General features: G+C 51.5%; 5 protein-coding genes across 5 annotated transcripts; 3 read left to right on the top strand and 2 right to left on the bottom strand.

The window, feature by feature from the left end:
- Positions 1 to 1,240: 1,240 nt before the first annotated feature.
- On the top strand, positions 1,241 to 2,050 carry MCM1 (transcription factor of the MADS box; the record flags this gene model as incomplete). The annotated part of the gene is made up of 3 exons (XM_018279950.1): positions 1,241 to 1,498; positions 1,579 to 1,713; positions 1,769 to 2,050. The coding sequence occupies 3 exons, from the start codon at positions 1,241 to 1,243 to the stop codon at positions 2,048 to 2,050; spliced, it is 675 nt and encodes a 224-aa protein (XP_018125199.1).
- A 1,298-nt stretch (positions 2,051 to 3,348) lies between these two features.
- VE01_10554 (uncharacterized protein) lies at positions 3,349 to 5,755 on the bottom strand. The gene is made up of 2 exons (XM_018279951.2): positions 5,288 to 5,755; positions 3,349 to 5,169 (listed from the first exon to the last, which is right to left on the bottom strand). The coding sequence occupies exons 1-2, from the start codon at positions 5,330 to 5,332 to the stop codon at positions 3,763 to 3,765; spliced, it is 1,452 nt and encodes a 483-aa protein (XP_018125206.1). The 5' UTR covers positions 5,333 to 5,755; the 3' UTR covers positions 3,349 to 3,762.
- Positions 5,756 to 5,858: 103 nt separating this feature from the next.
- On the top strand, positions 5,859 to 7,026 carry VMA4 (V-ATPase V1 sector subunit E). The gene is made up of 3 exons (XM_018279952.2): positions 5,859 to 6,005; positions 6,064 to 6,572; positions 6,635 to 7,026. The coding sequence occupies exons 1-3, from the start codon at positions 5,973 to 5,975 to the stop codon at positions 6,783 to 6,785; spliced, it is 693 nt and encodes a 230-aa protein (XP_018125207.1). The 5' UTR covers positions 5,859 to 5,972; the 3' UTR covers positions 6,786 to 7,026.
- VE01_10556 (uncharacterized protein) lies at positions 6,942 to 9,607 on the bottom strand. Its single transcript, XM_018279953.2, has 2 exons — positions 7,715 to 9,607; positions 6,942 to 7,664 (listed from the first exon to the last, which is right to left on the bottom strand). Exons 1-2 carry the CDS (start codon positions 9,488 to 9,490, stop codon positions 7,059 to 7,061), a joined length of 2,382 nt encoding a protein of 793 aa, XP_018125204.1. The 5' UTR covers positions 9,491 to 9,607; the 3' UTR covers positions 6,942 to 7,058.
- Positions 9,608 to 11,185: 1,578 nt separating this feature from the next.
- On the top strand, positions 11,186 to 16,644 carry VE01_10557 (uncharacterized protein). The gene is made up of 3 exons (XM_018279954.2): positions 11,186 to 12,008; positions 12,062 to 15,219; positions 15,279 to 16,644. Exons 1-3 carry the CDS (start codon positions 11,532 to 11,534, stop codon positions 16,165 to 16,167), a joined length of 4,524 nt encoding a protein of 1,507 aa, XP_018125205.1. The 5' UTR covers positions 11,186 to 11,531; the 3' UTR covers positions 16,168 to 16,644.
- Positions 16,645 to 17,021: the final 377 nt, after the last annotated feature.

A 17,021-nucleotide genomic window follows, 5' to 3' on the forward strand; every position in this document is an offset into this window, starting at 1 on the left:
CCACCTACACCCACCCCCCCCCTTATTACCATTTCCCCGCTCTCCCACACTCCCACCACACCCCCTCGCTGCTATGCTGCTTTCATCCATCCCGCCCCCTCTACAAACCATCCCTCATACACTCTTCCGCGCCCCGAAAGCAGCTTCCCACCTTTCCCCTTCCAATATCTGTGTCGTTAATTGAACGCCATTTGTTATTACTCCAATACTGCAACGGATCAATCGTTTTTGTTGGCGTACATACAACTCTATCTTATCGAGAAATCTCAATTGTGGATTCCAATATCCCCCCACAGAGAGAGAGAGATCTGACACCGCCCGCAAATTGGAGCAAGACATACATACCGGAGTACTAACTGTTGCCAAGTAAGGAAGAAGAGCGACCAGTTCCCGTGCATAACCTGTCCCCGCTGTTTGCCAGAACCACCACAGCACACCAACAAGCCCAGAACACACGCTGGACACCACGACCAGAGAGAGGATATTATATTGACGATCAAGTGTTCTGTGATTCAGAGCCTCAATATTTTGTATGTACTCTACTTCTTTGTGCTGTACTACTCTACTCTACTCTATCCCCATCTACCACTACCACTACCACCACCACCACTCTATTCTACTACCCTTCCCCTGTCACTGTCAGCATTTCCATTGCTTGGGGTCGCCGGCAGTGGCAGTCGTGGTTACCTCAAACCAGCCAGGCTGTACCAGTTGTGCAGTACCAGCATTCCTTCCACTACCACTACCACTTCCACTACGGCGCAGCACTGCGCTGTACTTTGCAGTATTCGCTGCACTGTACGGCACTGTGCTGCAACTCCAAGACTGCTCCTTCCTTCCTTCCACTCTACTTTCCCTACTTTCCCATACAACCCACTACGGCAGGTACAACACGCTACAACGCGCTACAGCACACATCCGTGCGTTTCTGCCCTACCGTAGCTGTACCGCTGCCGTACCTCTTCACCCATCCCCCCCCCAATCCCCCCCCCTCCCCCCGCCGTACCGACCGTGACTCTCGCTTCCTGCTTAACCCCAACACTTGGACGCTGGCTGATATCCATCCCTTCCCACACCAGACTCGATCAAGCATTGCCGGCACCCAGGTTTCTGCCAACCAAACCCGTTACTCTCCACATTGTCTACACATCCCCCAGAAGCAGTTAAGGCTCATCGGCAGCTATCTCGATTCAGAACAAAACATTTCACGTCACACCCAAAAGGAAAGCTTCTTTTAAGAATGGCCGACATTACTGATCAACAACCCGACCAGGCGTCGCCTTCCGTACTCGAGGACGCGCATGCCGTGGGCAATGGCACCGCGACCGCGCCCGATAACCGTGGTGTGAAGCGTCAACGCCCATCCACCGCCGACGATGATGATGATGATGATGATAAGCCCGGGCGCGAGAGGAGGAAGATTGAGATCAAGTTCATCGCCGACAAGTCGCGTCGTCACATCACCTTCTCCAAGCGCAAGGCCGGAATCATGAAGAAGGTGCGCAATCGTCCCCGCCCGAATCGACGCGTCAATCGCGTAAACTCTCGGTCGCGAACATGCTAACAATGATTATCCAGGCATACGAGTTGTCTGTTCTGACTGGCACGCAAGTCCTGTTGCTCGTTGTCTCAGAGACTGGACTTGTGTATACGTTCACCACCCCGAAGCTTCAGCCTCTTGTCACCAAGGCTGAGGGCAAGAACCTCATTCAGGTATGCGCTCTCACATGCCGCCACCAAATTGACCTGTCACTAATGTTCATTTTAGGCCTGCCTTAACGCTCCAGAGCCAGCCGGCAACAACGAGAACGGCGTCGAGGATCAAAACCCCGTCGAGTCGCCCGAAGAACCAGCTCCACAACACCTCCCCGCCCAGCAAAGCAGGCCTGGCATGCAGACGGCGCCCATGCACCCCAACTACCTCCCCGTCGACGCGCAACAAATAGCCTACCAGAACTATCTGGCGCAACAGCAGCAGCAGCAGCGCGGGGGCTACCCAGGCATGCCCCCACAAGCCGGCATGCCGCAGCAGCACTCGCACCAGGCATGAGTGTAGCGTACCCACATCCACGTATAATCAACCTGCATTCGCTGCGGACACAAAAAGCCGACTATTTCCACACAACTGATACCCGAGTTTATAAAATGCGAGACGCCGCCTGCACTCCTCCTCCCTGTCCGCGCCGCCGGCGTCAATTGGAATTATTTCTCAAAAAAAAAAAGAAACCCACACCGTTTGTTTTTTTTGCTGACCGTTGGTGTTACTGGTGCTTGATGTTTTTTTTGTGTGTCCTCGCCTCCATGGGATTGATAACTGGAGGGTCATCCTCATCCCCTCTTGTTTTGCGCTCTGCTACTCTCGTCTCGTCTTCGTGTCGTCTATGTCTCTCTCTCTCTGTGTCATCGTCGTCGTTTTCAAGTTAACTTTATATTTCTTTTGATTGTCCTTACATTAGTCCTCTCGCTGCAACGGATTTATATTTTTCCCACGCAGTTGTTCTTGGACGGGTGTGGTTGCCAACTTGTCAGAGTGGGCGACGGGGACTGTAGCGTGGATTTTTATAAATCTTTCTGCTGGGGCTTGGGGGGGCGGGATGGTATGGTATGGGAAGGTGGGCGTGGGGGATTGGGAAGGGGGGGTTGGGTGGGGATTGATTGATTGATTGACTGATTGATTGGGGCGATTTTGCGGATTTTGTTTGGCCTGGGGGGAAGGGGATGGGGGGGGACTGACTACTTCTACGATGGAGGGGAGGGGGATGGATGGATGATATAGAGAGAAAGAATCGTGAATAATGGCTTTAGCTGGTCGGGCGGGTAGGCGAGGGATGAGAGGGGAGGAGAGGGGAGGGGGGTGTTGTGCTACTACTATCTCAAGTTTCACTTCGTTGTCTTGTCTTTTTTGCCACTATGTTGTATGTCGTATGTGTTTGTGGTTTTTTGGTGTGAGGCGTATAGCATTTTACCATCCATCCATTCATCCATTCATCCATTTAATGGGGCGTACGTACGTGGGTTTTTTGCTGGTTTTGCTTGGTTCATCCGTCAACATCGGCGGTGAAATGGGCTTTTGGGCATCGTGAGAGAGAGCTTCTAGTCTACTCTACTGGGGCTGCTTTGTAGTGTAATATAGGACTTTGGAGGGGGGAGAATGGAGGTGTGTTGCCCTTTCGATGCTGGTTTCGACGTGACTAATGTCTACTGGACTTTATGTTATGCGTGTAGATGGGTGATATGTATGTTATAACCGCGTCTTTCTTGTACAAACTTCCTCTCGGTATATAATCAATCCCCCCCCTCTCCCCCCTTCCAAACCAGCTCAGCATATACACCCCCCAACCCACTCAAGCAGGCACTCAACTCACCCCATATGTCAGGATGAAAAAAAGATGGGGGGAGATGGCATTTCTACACCTTATTCACCACAACTAGCCGGCTTATATACAAAACCACCGCCGCTACAATCTATGTCGTAGGTACACCACATCTCTTCTACCCATCCATCCATCCATCCATCCAACTACCATGCATTCATCCACCATTCTTTCCAACTCTCCCCCTCCTCTCCTCTCCTCTCATACTCTCCTTTCTCTCTAGGCAGGGCGGTCCACACATACAAACACGAACACACACAAAAAAAGGAACACCCAAAAACTCCCAACAAATCCCACCCACCCACCAATCAATCAACCCATTACACCCCTCCCGCTGGATACCCAAACACCAAATCTGCATATATACTCCCCCCTCATCTCAAAAAAATCACCACGTCCCCCCCTCCCCCTCCTCTTCCTCAGCAACAGCACCAGACCGTCGCCGCTGTCCCCATCGCCCAAACAACCGTCCCAACACGCCCCTCCCACCCGTCGAGCGCGGTGCATCCCGCGGCACGAAACCCCTAAACCCAGTAGAGCGTCTCCTCCTCCGCTGACGCGCCGCCGTTTCGTCGCCGCCGCCCTCCGCAGTCCCGTAATCGAGACTATGCCGCGGCGTGTCCCGGTCCTGGAGTTCTTCCCATATCGCTGCTGTTTCGGCGGTGCGGGCGGTGAGGGTGTGGGAGAGGAGGGTGTCGAGTTTTGCGGTTGTTGGGGAGGGGGAGTCCCGGGGGAGGGGGGAGGAAGGGGTGTGGGTGTGGTTAAGATTGTGGTTGTGGTTTGGGAGGAGGGCGGTTTCTTCGTCGGGGGTGCGGGGGGTGGGGAGGGGGGAGTCGGTGTCTTCGTCGTCTATTAGGCCCAGACCCGGTGTCAAGGCTGAGGGGGGAGGTGGGGGGGATTGTTCGTCTGAGAGGCGCCAGGATAGGGCGAGGACGCCGGAGAGGAGGATGAGTGTCCCCAATGCGATGAGCGAGGCAGCGAGTGGCGTGAGGAGGGAGGTTTGGTGGAAGTAGATCAGCCCATCTAGGATAGCGATGATATTATATATGCAAAACACGAGCGGGTAAAGCACGGAAGTCGAGACAAGCTTGAGGCCGTGGTGGAGGTAGTATAGCTGTACTAACGCAAGGGTAACGAGGGTGGCGAGGATGAGCGAGCTTTGGTAGCGGTCGAATTGGTTCTTGTGGTCGATTATAGTCCGCACCAGCAGCTCGACGGAGATCTTAGCGAAGAGGAGGGAGTGCGCTGAGAGGATCCCGGAGATGCAACCAAACGCCAGACCACGCAGGAGACGCACGCGCGGGGAGGAGTAGCGCGCGAGAGAGGCAGCAACGGCTGTTATGGTGGCCACCAACGCCGCCTGTCCCAGCATCCACAGTATGAACGGCGTGCGATTCAGCAGCGCAAGGAGCTGATCCAGATTATGCGCCGGCTCAGGAATCGCCCCAAAGATAGCAATCAGCACCGCCCCCGCGCACACTAGCAGTGTTCCCCCAAGCGACCAGCGCGTGAACGGCTCGCCGAGGATGAGGGTCGCGCAGATGGAGTTGAAGACCAGCCCGGAAGCCTGGAGGGTGGAGAGGACGGGGAGGGGGAGGGTGGTGATCTGGATTGTGCTGCCGAGGAGGTTGGAGATGATGAACATGCCCATGCCGAGCTGCCAGCGGCGGCGGCGGTGGGGGGGGCGGCGGGTGAGGTGGGGGGCTTTTTCATCTTCGAGGAGGTGCGATTTGCGTTGGAGGGTTAGGCCGAGGCTTTGGACGCTGGTGGAGATGAGGCCGACGAGTATGCCGATCTGGATGGGGGGGGGAGAAGTCAGTGGGTGTGTTTGGGGAGGGGGGAGAGGGAGGGCGAGGGGCGAGGGTGTGTTTGTTTTGTTGCCTCGGACGAGGAGGAGGAAGGCGAAGACTTACAGCTATACTGCCTTTTGGCGACAGATCCCCGAGCTGGCCCACCATCACTCAGCGGTAGAGGTTCGTATTCATTTGCGTAGCTATGTTGTTTGTTTCCTGGTGGTCTTGCGGTCTTTGAGCTCGTCCTGGAGGTGGTGGTGAGGGAGTGGTGAGAATGGGTGGTGGGAATGATGCGGTTTCTAAGGAACGTGGTGGTCAGGTCCGGCAGGCCAAGGCGGTGTCACTCGGATGGTTCGTTCTGAGACCACGCCGTTTTGTATGGGTGTGGTACGGCCGCGAGTCTATTTTGGAATTCCAAGCGGCCATGCGCCAGCAGCGGATACTGAGGGTACAGGACTACAATAATTGTTTGAACTGCCAAAATGGGCAGGTTACACTCTTCTTCTTAAGTAGTTTAATGAGAAGAAAATCGCCTCCCGTGACAATTCTCCCACTTGACGAGATCATTCACCATCCGTTTCAATGGGGTTGTCACCTGACTTTGGCGGCCTTGGGTGTCACCTTGAGACGCATATCGGTTGGCGCTTGGTGCTTATCGGAACGGGAGCTTAATCTGTCCAGGATCCAGCTTGAGCACCACACCTCAACCACATCTCGTACCTACCACACGCATCTTGGCTACGGCACCAGCACTTTCTACAACACCACAGCCTCGACGTGCCAGGACCCTGTCTCATTGCCCAAGATGTCGCACTCACAAGCATTGTCTGACGACCAGGTACGCCTTCCCCCCTCCCCCAACAATGCAGCACAGCACACATCTAACCCCGACCTAGGTGGGTCAAGAGCTGAGGAAGATGACCGCCTTCATCAAGCAAGAAGCCGACGAGAAGGCCCACGAGATCGAGATGAAGGCCGACCAAGAGTTCGCCATGGAGAAAGCCAAGCTCGTCCGTGAGGAGCAAAGCGCAATCGACACCCAGTACGAGAAGAAGTCCAAAGCAGCCGCAATGTCGCAGCAGATCACCGCCTCGACAGTCTCCAACAAGACGCGGCTGCGCGTGCTGAGCGCGCGCCAGGAGCTGCTCGATGGGATCTTTGAGGCGGCGGCGAAGAAGCTGCCGGAGGTGACGAAGGATAAGGCTCGCTATGAGACGATCCTTAAGAACCTGGTGCTGGAGGGCTTGTATGCGTTGAATGAGAGTAAGGTGGTGGTGCGGACGAGGAAGGCGGATGTGGCGGTTGCGAAGAAGGCGGTGGAGGCGGCTGAGAAGGAGTATACGAAGAATACGAACAAGGAGATCGCGGCGAGCGTGGATGAGGATAACTTGCTCGAGGACGATTTGTGAGTTTTTTACGCTCCCTGTTACTTGCTTGTGCGAAGGCAGCTTTACTAATGGGGATCAGGGCGGGTGGTGTCTCGATTGTGGGAAGTGGTGGTAAGATCGATATCAACAATACCCTGGATGAGCGCCTAAGGCTGCTCCAAGATAACGCCTTACCCGCCATCCGAACGACGCTGTTCGGGGCGAACGAGAACAGGAAGTTCTACGACTAAGCGGTCTTGTGATTTCAGTGGCTGCTGCTTGCCGAGAGTGATGTAGGGGTCTTATAGATGGACAGCGTGTGGGGATGCTGCTTTTTTGGGGAGCATGTGACGTAGATTGGAGAGCCTGGAATTGTATGATATATATTTACACTGCAGAGCGACCATGGAGCGTGTTGAAAGCTGAGAGAAATTTTGAGCTCTAAATTTATACTCTGTGCTACATTATCATTTGATCTATTTGAACTCCGGCCTTTGACCCAAGGCTTTAATATCATCCAGCCATTATGCATTAGTTATTGGTTTCCTAAAGTGCTTCGTCATAAAAGCCGACTGCTTCAGCGCGCCCTCCCTGTCTCCTCCTTGTCCCGGCAGGTCAAATATACTCTGCTTGGGCTTCAAACGTGTCCGAATCGTCTCTAGCAATCGGTTCCGTAACTTTTCCACCGTCCGCTTTGTGTGGATACGTGATGGAGACAAAGTCCCGCGGTCGTTAATGCTACTCCATATGATCTTAAGCTGGTATGCGAGCTCATCGAGGCAGGAATTATATTCCTCCTCAGCTTGCGGATCGCTCACGTCAAAATCCACCGCCGACCCGTCGCCGATGGCAATATCCAGGAGGGATATCAACGCTGCGAGCTGTACATAGTCTGTCTCTCTGTTGATTTGAAACCTGGGGCTGCCTAGCACCTGCACAAGCTTTCGCAGCTCGAGTTTTTCTTCCACGGGCTTTTGGGTCAGATCACAGTCCTGGCAGAACACGGCGAGGGAGAGTCTTCTCCGCAGGTCGTGTAGGCAAGGGTTGGAGGCTGGAATGCACTCAATAATTTGCAGGCAGAGTGGCTCCTGAGCTACAGTGTTATATATATTAGAGCATATTTTCCGGCACTATCAAGTTCAGTTAGTAGATGAGTGTTGGGGGTAAGTCAAGCACATACTGAAATCTTCCAGGCATCATGTTTTGCGATGGCATCACAGAGCTCTCCCATAGCGGAACGCACGATACATAAAACCGAGTAGTTTTCCTTCACAAGGTTATCCGCGCAAAGCCTTGCTAGCAGAGACATCGTATAAGCACATGTAACTGGAGTTGCAAACTTCGCTGCATCACCGAGGAATTTTATATAGCGCTGTAGAGTATTCCATTCGCGCCCCTTGTACGCCTTTTTATAAACACCGACAGCTTCGACATTGGCCTTCCGATCGGTTGCCTGGGGAAGCGCACCTAATAGATCAAACATTCCTTTAACAGTTTTTGGACGAAGATATTTGCGTATCGCTTCAGGGGCGGCAAGAAGGGCGTTGAAGTATGACTCTTCGAGGTCTGTAGCTGGCTCTATGCACGACGTTTCTAAAATCCACAGGAATTTCTCTTCAGAAAGCTCTTCCTGGGCATGGGCCACATTACTCATAGCGCCAGAAGCAGCCGTCGAGTCTCTGGCTATCTTATCCCCCTGGTTCCATTTCTGATAGATCTTTGAAATATTGGCTGGGGTTTCTGTTGGCTTATTGGTTGGCGTCTTGCTGTCAGGGTCAAAGAAGTACCATCTCTTCTCCGTCGATGTAGCCTCAGTGCGCGCAACGGCTTGCAGGATCTTGTCCGCGCTGTCGGCATCCTTATCTGCAATCATTGATTCCAACAGTGCATCCTTGTCATCTTGTTGCCCTGCCTCTTCCCCGTTCCCTGGCTCGTCTAATATAGTCTTCGCTCTCTGCGCGCTGGCTTCTGTAGCCTCGTGCCTCTGTGACTGGCTGACCAGCGACGTGATGCTGAATTTGTATTTATGTTTTGGTTGGACCGTTAACGGAGAGGCGTACGGTGGTGCCCTGTATTTAGTCGTGGAACCGGTATCTCGTAATTTGCGTGTGCTCCTCGTGGGATTTTGAGAGGTGGTGGGGGGCGTGAAAAGATCTGGCAGATCAGAGTCCGAACCAGAGGAGCCGTCATCTTTAGTGAATGAGTCCCAGGACTTTTGTTGGCCAGTGGTCATTTCGGTTTTGGCAGGGACAGATTGTGCATGAGCAGCCTGGGGTTTGGGCGGCGAGTGTTCATTTTTGCTCTTGGTGGTAGTTGTGGAATAAGTATCAGAGAGGCTGCTTCCGGAGTCCTTTGTCTTTAGCTTGGGCGTTGGTTTGAGGTGCGGTGCTGTCCTGGCTCTAGCCGTGCGAGCCGCAGCTGGTAGCTCCCCGGCGGGTGTGCTTGTTGAAGCCGGCTCGTAAGAGATGATATGGGGCGGCGAAGGCTCCGATGGATCACTGCCTAAATCAGAGAGGTCGCTGTCTTCGTCCGAGTCCTCGATGGTGAGCTGGTTGGTCATCCGGGGTTGACTAGAGAAGGGTTGCGCTTCGGCAGGCTTGGGGTGGGGTAGAGAAAGTCCATTCTCCCTGTCGGCGACGGTTGTGGGAGGGTGAGAGGCGGCGTGGGGCTCCGAAAGCTCTAATATATCACTCCTTGTATCAGAGAGGCCGCTCTCTTCGTCCGAGTCCTCGATGGTGAGCTGGCTGGTCATCTGAGGATCACTAGATAAGGGCTGTGCGTCGGCAGGCTCAGATTGGGATATGGGCTGTTCATTCTCCTTCTTGGTGATGGTGATAGAAGGCTTATCAGAGACATTGGTCGTGGCGTCTTTTGTCTGTGGCTTCGGGGGTACTGGCTTGAAGAACTGGTAAATATTGCCCTTTTGAGGAGGGAACTTGTCTTTTTTTGGCGGCATGTTCGAACACAGCCGTCTGGCTCTACGCTACGTCATGAAAGCATGGCGAGTAAGGTTACAGAATGTATGTGGTGGGGAAGATTGGAAGGAGGGGCAGCAAGGCTCACAAACCAGCAGCCTTCTGTTATCTTAGTGCTTTACGCGGTTTCGCGATAGGGAGACGCGAAGCGCGATGGTTTCCCGTGACCCGGGCGGTCAGCCGCTGAAGTGGGAGAATCATTGCTTTTGAAATACTTTATTCGACTTGCACACCTAACAAATATGCATAAAATGCGTAAAGCCCGAAAGCTGTGCCATTGACTTGTTGTCGGTATTGTTGTTGTCAAGCTCCAGTGTCTGACTGCAGTCGTAGGCGGCGTTGTGGCTTCCTCTCAGCCACAGTAGTAATTTGACTCGTATGGCTAGTACTGTTGTTCACGAGATTGTTCAGGACAGTGTGGAGGCTGTTCTAAACTCACAGCAGAGAGGGTTCGTGTCATACCGACCAGTGCAGGCGTCTAGTGGGTATATTCTTAGATTATCATATGCAAATCGCTGATCATCCTGCTCAGCATTTTCTGTTCCTATAACCCGGCTGCACTTAAAGGCTGGGCATTCACCGACACCGAGACATGATTTGCGGCGCAGCAACAGAACGAGATGAGGCGTACGTAAGCATACAGAGAAATAGAAGGAAAGAAGAACACACATGTACGACGAATGAGACGAACAAACGAACAATCATAAGATATTACGGAGTTTAGCTGTCGTTGGTCCGCGATGGATGACTAAGCGTACCCGTATACGTATATTGGACTAGATACGGACTAAAGTTCGTAGATAGGGAGGGAGTTAAGGCCACCAAGGTGTCGAAGAGGGGGGTTTATCCAATCTACCCGAAATTATACTACATTTGCATATTATTAAACGCCAACTTCGTGTTTGGGGGTCATCAAATTTCCCCTTAACTCCATATATTGCCAAGTCCCTGGGCTTACAGAGTAAATGTTGTACTTTTGTAGAGCTGATACGGGTTTCGGATGTTTCTTTCTGCTCCATGATCTCCGATACTCCAAGGGGCTAAACTTCTCTACTTCAACTTTACTATGGAGACATGGGGAGAGTAGTGGGTACAATTGTGCCACTGTGTTGGAAGATCTTTGAGAATATATGATTTGAAACATTACTCTCATGCACTGGCTAATTGAATGGATAGGGGCAAAAGTCAATGAGCCATAGTAGGTTGTTGGTCGTACCATATATATAGATTGTAACTGTATAATTACTGTATAATTACACTGTAACTTACTGGATATACCGCCCTGTATCCAATACGTACGTACTTGGGATAAAGAATGTCAGCAAATGGCCCAGCCTGAGAGTCTTGAGTTAACTCGTTCATAGTGCTTACACATCTCGTACCTGTAGTCCAGTACCAGTACTTAAGCTCAGTCGTTCGACTCGAAAGGAGACTTTGCACAATATGTCATTATAGGCGTTGATTGGTGTTAACTTTTTGACTTTTCTGAACTTTTGCTGATGTTCCTCGCCGAGTTTACTACGTAGGATTTCCCCCCTACCAATCTATACATGTACATCTACATCGGGAAAAATCCAGCCTTCCCGAAGTAACTAAAGCAGTTGTCTGGCCTTTGGCGCCCCTCCGTATTGGTGCAAATAACGGTTCATAGCATCATCATCATCAACTTCTTTGTGACATATTGCCACGCAAAAACATCTCTGTCTCGGTCCCGAACGAATTTTGATTTTTGTTACCGCTTTGCCGCCCTCTAGTGCATTGCATTACTCTTGCCCCGCCGCGGACGCTGCTGCCACCTCGCCGCTTCTGCCGGTATTAGCGATACGTAGGATAAAACAAATAACCTCCACCCCAACCCCGGGTTTTAGCAATTGCGACCTACCCCCTCCTTGTCAACACACGATACAGATTAATGATCGCTATACCCGTCACTATCGAATTCAACGAAGGCGCATAATTCTCGACAGCGCTGGCGGACGCTCGACAGAAGCCGGGCAGTAGCCCAATCAATACCTCCTCGCCATGGCCGACCAGCCTCGCCCTGAGGACCACGAGGATCCCGAGGATGGCACAACGCCAGCACCTACAAAACGCACCAGATGGGCCACACGAAAGCTGAAGGGGAGGCAGGGTAGCCGCAAGAGGGTTTCGATCCTTGAGCGCCTGCAGAAGGGTCAGAATGAGAAGAAGCGCGATTCCAGTGGGGCTGAGAGCACCACCAACCCCAGCGTCATGAACACCGTCGTAGAAGAGGGGGAGGAAGAGGAAGAGGTGGAAGCGACTGAGGAGAGTCAAGACGGACCTGGCCCTCGCTCTGTGTTCGTCAACATGACACTACCAGCCAATGCTGTCGATGCCCATGGCCATCCGACAGCACGTTATGAGAGGAATAAGATTCGGACGGCGAAGTACACACCATTGAGTTTCATTCCGAAGAACTTGTGGCACCAGTTCCACAACATTGCGAACATATATTTCCTTTTCCTCGTTATCCTTTCCGTAAGTATCACCAGCCACCCCAATCAATCTCACTCGCTGATTCTGTGCGACAGATCTTCAGCATTTTTGGTGCTGTTAACCCGGGACTCAACGCTGTACCTCTGATTGTCGTCGTTGTCATTACAGCTGTGAAGGATGCCGTCGAAGATTGGCGACGAACTGTTCTCGATAATGAACTCAACAATTCCACGGTCCACCGCCTCGTGCAATGGACGAATGTCAACATCAGCTCGGGTGACGTCTCATTATGGCGAAGGATAAAGAAAGCCACAACAAAAGGCATCAAGATAATATACTTGGCGATAAAGGCCCTCTTCAAGCTCAACTCGGGAAAGAAGGGGAAATCATATGGAGAGCGCGCAATGGACACCCAGCGTGCCTCATACGAAACCACTGCGACCAGACGCCAATCAGCATACTCCCAGCGCACTTCGTTTGCATCTGCAAGGGAGGATATTCAAATGACCCCTGTTCCGTCTCCAAACCCTCGCCATGATACCAGCGAGTCCTCAAACCCGTTCGACTCTGCAGCCGACTTCGAAGCAGACAATTCTAGGGTTATCAGCCATTACCAAGGCGACGTTGTAAACCGCCGCCTCCCTGTATCTAAAAAGGCGAGGTTCCATCAGGATTATTGGAAGAACGTTCAAGTTGGAGATTTCCTACGAATTTATAGTGACGACCAGATCCCAGCCGATGTTGTAATTTTGGCGACATCAGATCCGGACGGGGCCTGCTACGTCGAAACAAAGAATCTGGATGGCGAAACTAATCTTAAGCTTCGGCATGCATTGCAGTGCGGACAGTCGCTCAAACATGCGAGGGACTGTGAACAGGCCCAGTTTGTTATCGAAAGTGAACCTCCGCAACCAAACTTGTACCAATATAGTGCTGTCGCCCGTTGGACACAGGAGGATAAGAGCAACCCTAACGGACCAGGCCAACCTATGGCAGAACCGATCTCCATTAACAACATGCTCCTACGAGGCTGCAATCTACGGAATACTGAGTGGGCCCTTTGTGTGGTCATGTTCACCGGATTCGATTCTAAGATTATGCTCAACTCAGGAATGACGCCTACCAAGCGCTCAAGAATTGCACGAGAACTCAACTGGAACGTTGTGTACAACTTCATTATTCTCTTCTTTATGTGCTTCATTTCTGGTCTCTTCGAGGGCCTTGCTTGGGGTAGAAATGATAAGTCGCTGCATTATTTCGACTATCCAGATACAGCAGCCCCTGTCTCCGGGCTCATTACGTTTTGGGCTGCTGTCATTTTACTTCAGAACTTGGTCCCCATCGCTCTCTTTATCACTTTGGAAATTATCAAAACGCTCCAGGCGGTCTTTATCTACAGCGATATACACATGTACTACGATAAGCTCGACTACCCATGCACCCCAAAGTCGTGGAATATTTCGGATGATGTCGGTCAGATTGAATACATTTTCTCCGACAAGACTGGGACATTGACGCAGAATGTTATGGAATTCAAGAAGGCTACTGTCAATGGAATTCCGTACGGAGAAGCTTACACCGAAGCCCAAGCTGGCATGCAGCGTCGTCAAGGCATTGACGTCGTGAAGGAGGCAGCTAAAGCGCAGGTGCAGATTGCCGAAGCACGCGTGAAAATGATCGCAGAGACGCGCAAGCTTCACAATAACCCTTATCTTCACGATGATGATCTAACCTTTGTCGCCCCCGACTACATCGCTGATCTTGGCGGTGAGTCAGGAGAAGAGCAAAAACAAGCGACCCGACAGTTTATGCTGGCGCTTTCCCTATGCCACAGTGTCATCGCCGAAATTACACCAGGAGATCCACCCAAAATGGAGTTCAAGGCCCAGTCTCCAGATGAGGCGGCCCTAGTTGCTACAGCAAGGGATGTCGGCTTCACAGTCGTTGGGAACTCACATCACGGAATAAAAGTCAACGTTCTTGGCGACGAACAGGAGTATACTGTCTTGAATACGCTAGAATTCAACTCAACGCGCAAGCGCATGAGTGCTATTATCCGGATGCCAGATGGGAAGATCATGCTGTTCTGCAAGGGTGCAGATAGTACCATTTATGCTCGCTTGAAGACTGGCGAACAGAAGGAGCTTCGTCAATCAACGGCGGAACATTTGGAAATGTTCGCTAGGGAAGGTCTAAGAACACTATGCATTGCGCAAAGAACTCTGGGCGAAGAAGAATATCAAATATGGAATAAGGAGCATGAGCTGGCCGCAGCTGCCATTAATGACCGAGAGGAGAAGTTAGAACGCGTGTCCGAGATGATCGAACAGGAACTTACTCTACTCGGAGGAACCGCCATCGAGGATCGTTTGCAAGAAGGCGTCCCAGATACCATTGCTCTGCTTGCTGAGGCTGGTATCAAGTTGTGGGTTCTGACTGGCGATAAGGTTGAGACGGCCATCAACATTGGCTTTTCCTGCAATTTATTGAACAACGACATGGAATTAATTATCTTCAAAATTGAGGATGACAGTCTAAGTACTGCTGAGGAACAGCTCGACCAGCATCTTCAGACTTTTAACATGACTGGATCGGATGAGGAGCTTCAAGCAGCAATGAAGAACCACGAGGCTCCTGCGCCCACTCACGCTATCGTCATCGATGGAGACTCATTGAAGCTTGTCCTTGACGAAACCCTACGACAGAAGTTCCTCCTGCTTTGCAAACAGTGCAAATCGGTTCTTTGCTGTCGTGTCAGCCCTGCACAAAAGGCCGCGGTCGTGAAGATGGTGAAGACTGGACTTGATGTCATGACACTGTCTGTTGGAGATGGTGCCAACGATGTTGCCATGATTCAAGAGGCTGACGTCGGAGTTGGAATTGCTGGAGAGGAAGGAAGACAGGCCGTCATGTCGTCTGATTATGCCATTGGCCAGTTCCGCTTCCTTCAACGTCTTATCCTGGTGCACGGCCGTTGGTCGTACCGCCGTGTGGGAGATACCATTGCGAATTTCTTCTACAAGAATTTAGTGTGGACCGCCGCCCTCTTTTGGTATCAGATTTATGCGGATTTCGACCAGGCGTACCTATACGATTACACCTTCATCTTGCTCTACAATCTGGCTTTCAGCTCTCTGCCGGTTATATTCATGGGTGTGCTGGATCAGGATGTTAGCGACAAGATCTCACTAGCTGTTCCCCAGCTTTACCGCCGCGGTATCGAGCGGAAGGAGTGGACGCAGAGGAAGTTCTGGTAAGTTACACTGATCTACTTTTAAATAAAAAAAAACTTATGGACTAACATATTTACAGGCTATACATGCTTGATGGAACCTATCAATCAGTGATTTGCTTCTTCGTCGTATACCTCCTTTTCGCTCCTGGCACCTTCGTTACATCAGGCGGACAGGACGTCGGAGATCGCAACAGAGTCGGCGTTTACGTTTCATGCGGAGCCGTTATCGTCGTCAACTTTTATATCCTCCTCAACTGTTACAGGTGGGATTGGCTGATGGTCCTTTTGGTGGCCATCAGTTGCCTGCTCGTATTCTTCTGGGTCGGCGTATGGGGTTCATCGGTCAGCACGGCGGTATTTTTCTACCAGGCAGCTGCTCAGGTTTTCGCCCAACCATCTTTCTGGGCCGTTACGTTCCTTATGGTGATCATCTGTCTGCTACCTCGCTTTACCGTCAAGTTTGTTCAGAAGGTCTACTTCCCTTACGATGTCGATATTATCCGCGAACAAGTCAGGCAAGGAAAGTTCGACTATCTCGACGATGAATCATCATCATCATCATCGCGTCCGCCAAAGACAGTAGACTCATCTGCAACCTCGTCAGACCTGGTAGAGCCACTTAAGCAACCTTCGTATTTCGACGATGACCGACGCCCACTCAAAGCACCATCAATGGCTCCAACTACCACAACCCACAACCCTCGGAGTCAAAATAACAGCGACGGGACAGATTACACCAGGCACCGGATATCCCTGGAGCCGCCGATGGAAAACCCCAACCATCGGCGATTATCTAGCGATAGGCCCAGGCCATCCTTCGACCGCATGCGCGCCTCAATGGACCGCTGCCGCCCCAGCTTCGAAGCCAGCCGCGACTTCACCACCGCAGCCAGGTTGACCCAAGTCGAGTCCAGCCACTCATTCGGTCCCATTCGCAGCAAAATGAGCCGCTTCTCCGACGAGTAGCCGTGAAGGCAGCCTCGGGTTTTACGATTCTAGCCGTCCCCGACATGGTGTTTGTACATTAATGCCTCCAAGTTTTTCTTTTTCTTTTCCTTTGTGCTCTTTTTTGTTTGTGCGGCCATCCTGGGCCGGGGATATCCAAGCATTCACGATTTGGATGAGCAATCTACTCTGCGCTGTTCTTGCGGCATTCAGTTTGGCGCATGTCGGCGTTGCATCAGTGGTCATGATTTATGGTTCCTTTTTTATTCTCTGGGAATGAGGGGGCTGCGCTGCACAGGCAGCGGCCCTGGAAAGGTGGTGGTGTTGTATAAAGAGTGTGGGGGATTTTGCCTGCGCTTGAAGGGATGGGACTTTGGACTTTGCCTGGGCTTGGCTTGGGGAAAGGGTTGTTTCTCTTTTTTGAAAAAACGCATAGAGAGTGTAATTTGTCCTTTGTAGATACAAGTGCGAACATGAACAGTACAATACGGTTTGAATTATTTCTTGAGATCCATACGTGAATTCATTCTAGTGTCAACCCCATGCCCTGTAGTACTGTAGTATATCCCCCTCGAACTCAGTGTAAAATCACCATCCAACCAAGCGCGGCTTATTTGAAGTCTGATATCATGATGTTGTACATCTCTTTTGTATTTAGTATTAAAATGTCCCTGGACCCGGTATTGTCTATTTGAACCCTGATATCAATTCCACGTCTTCCGTACAGTATATCTCCCTGGAATCCAGAGACCCTTCAATCTACCGTTCCCAGCGGCCACATAAAACAATCGGACCCGGAAGTAACCACCTTCACAAAGAACAATCGAGCCCAGGAATTATAACAGAACAAAGACCTTAAACGTTCTAATATCTCG

This window comes from Pseudogymnoascus verrucosus, assembly GCF_001662655.1.
Source record: "Pseudogymnoascus verrucosus strain UAMH 10579 unplaced genomic scaffold scaffold_85, whole genome shotgun sequence".
In the NCBI taxonomy this organism is placed as follows: Eukaryota; Fungi; Ascomycota; class Leotiomycetes; order Thelebolales; family Thelebolaceae; genus Pseudogymnoascus; species Pseudogymnoascus verrucosus.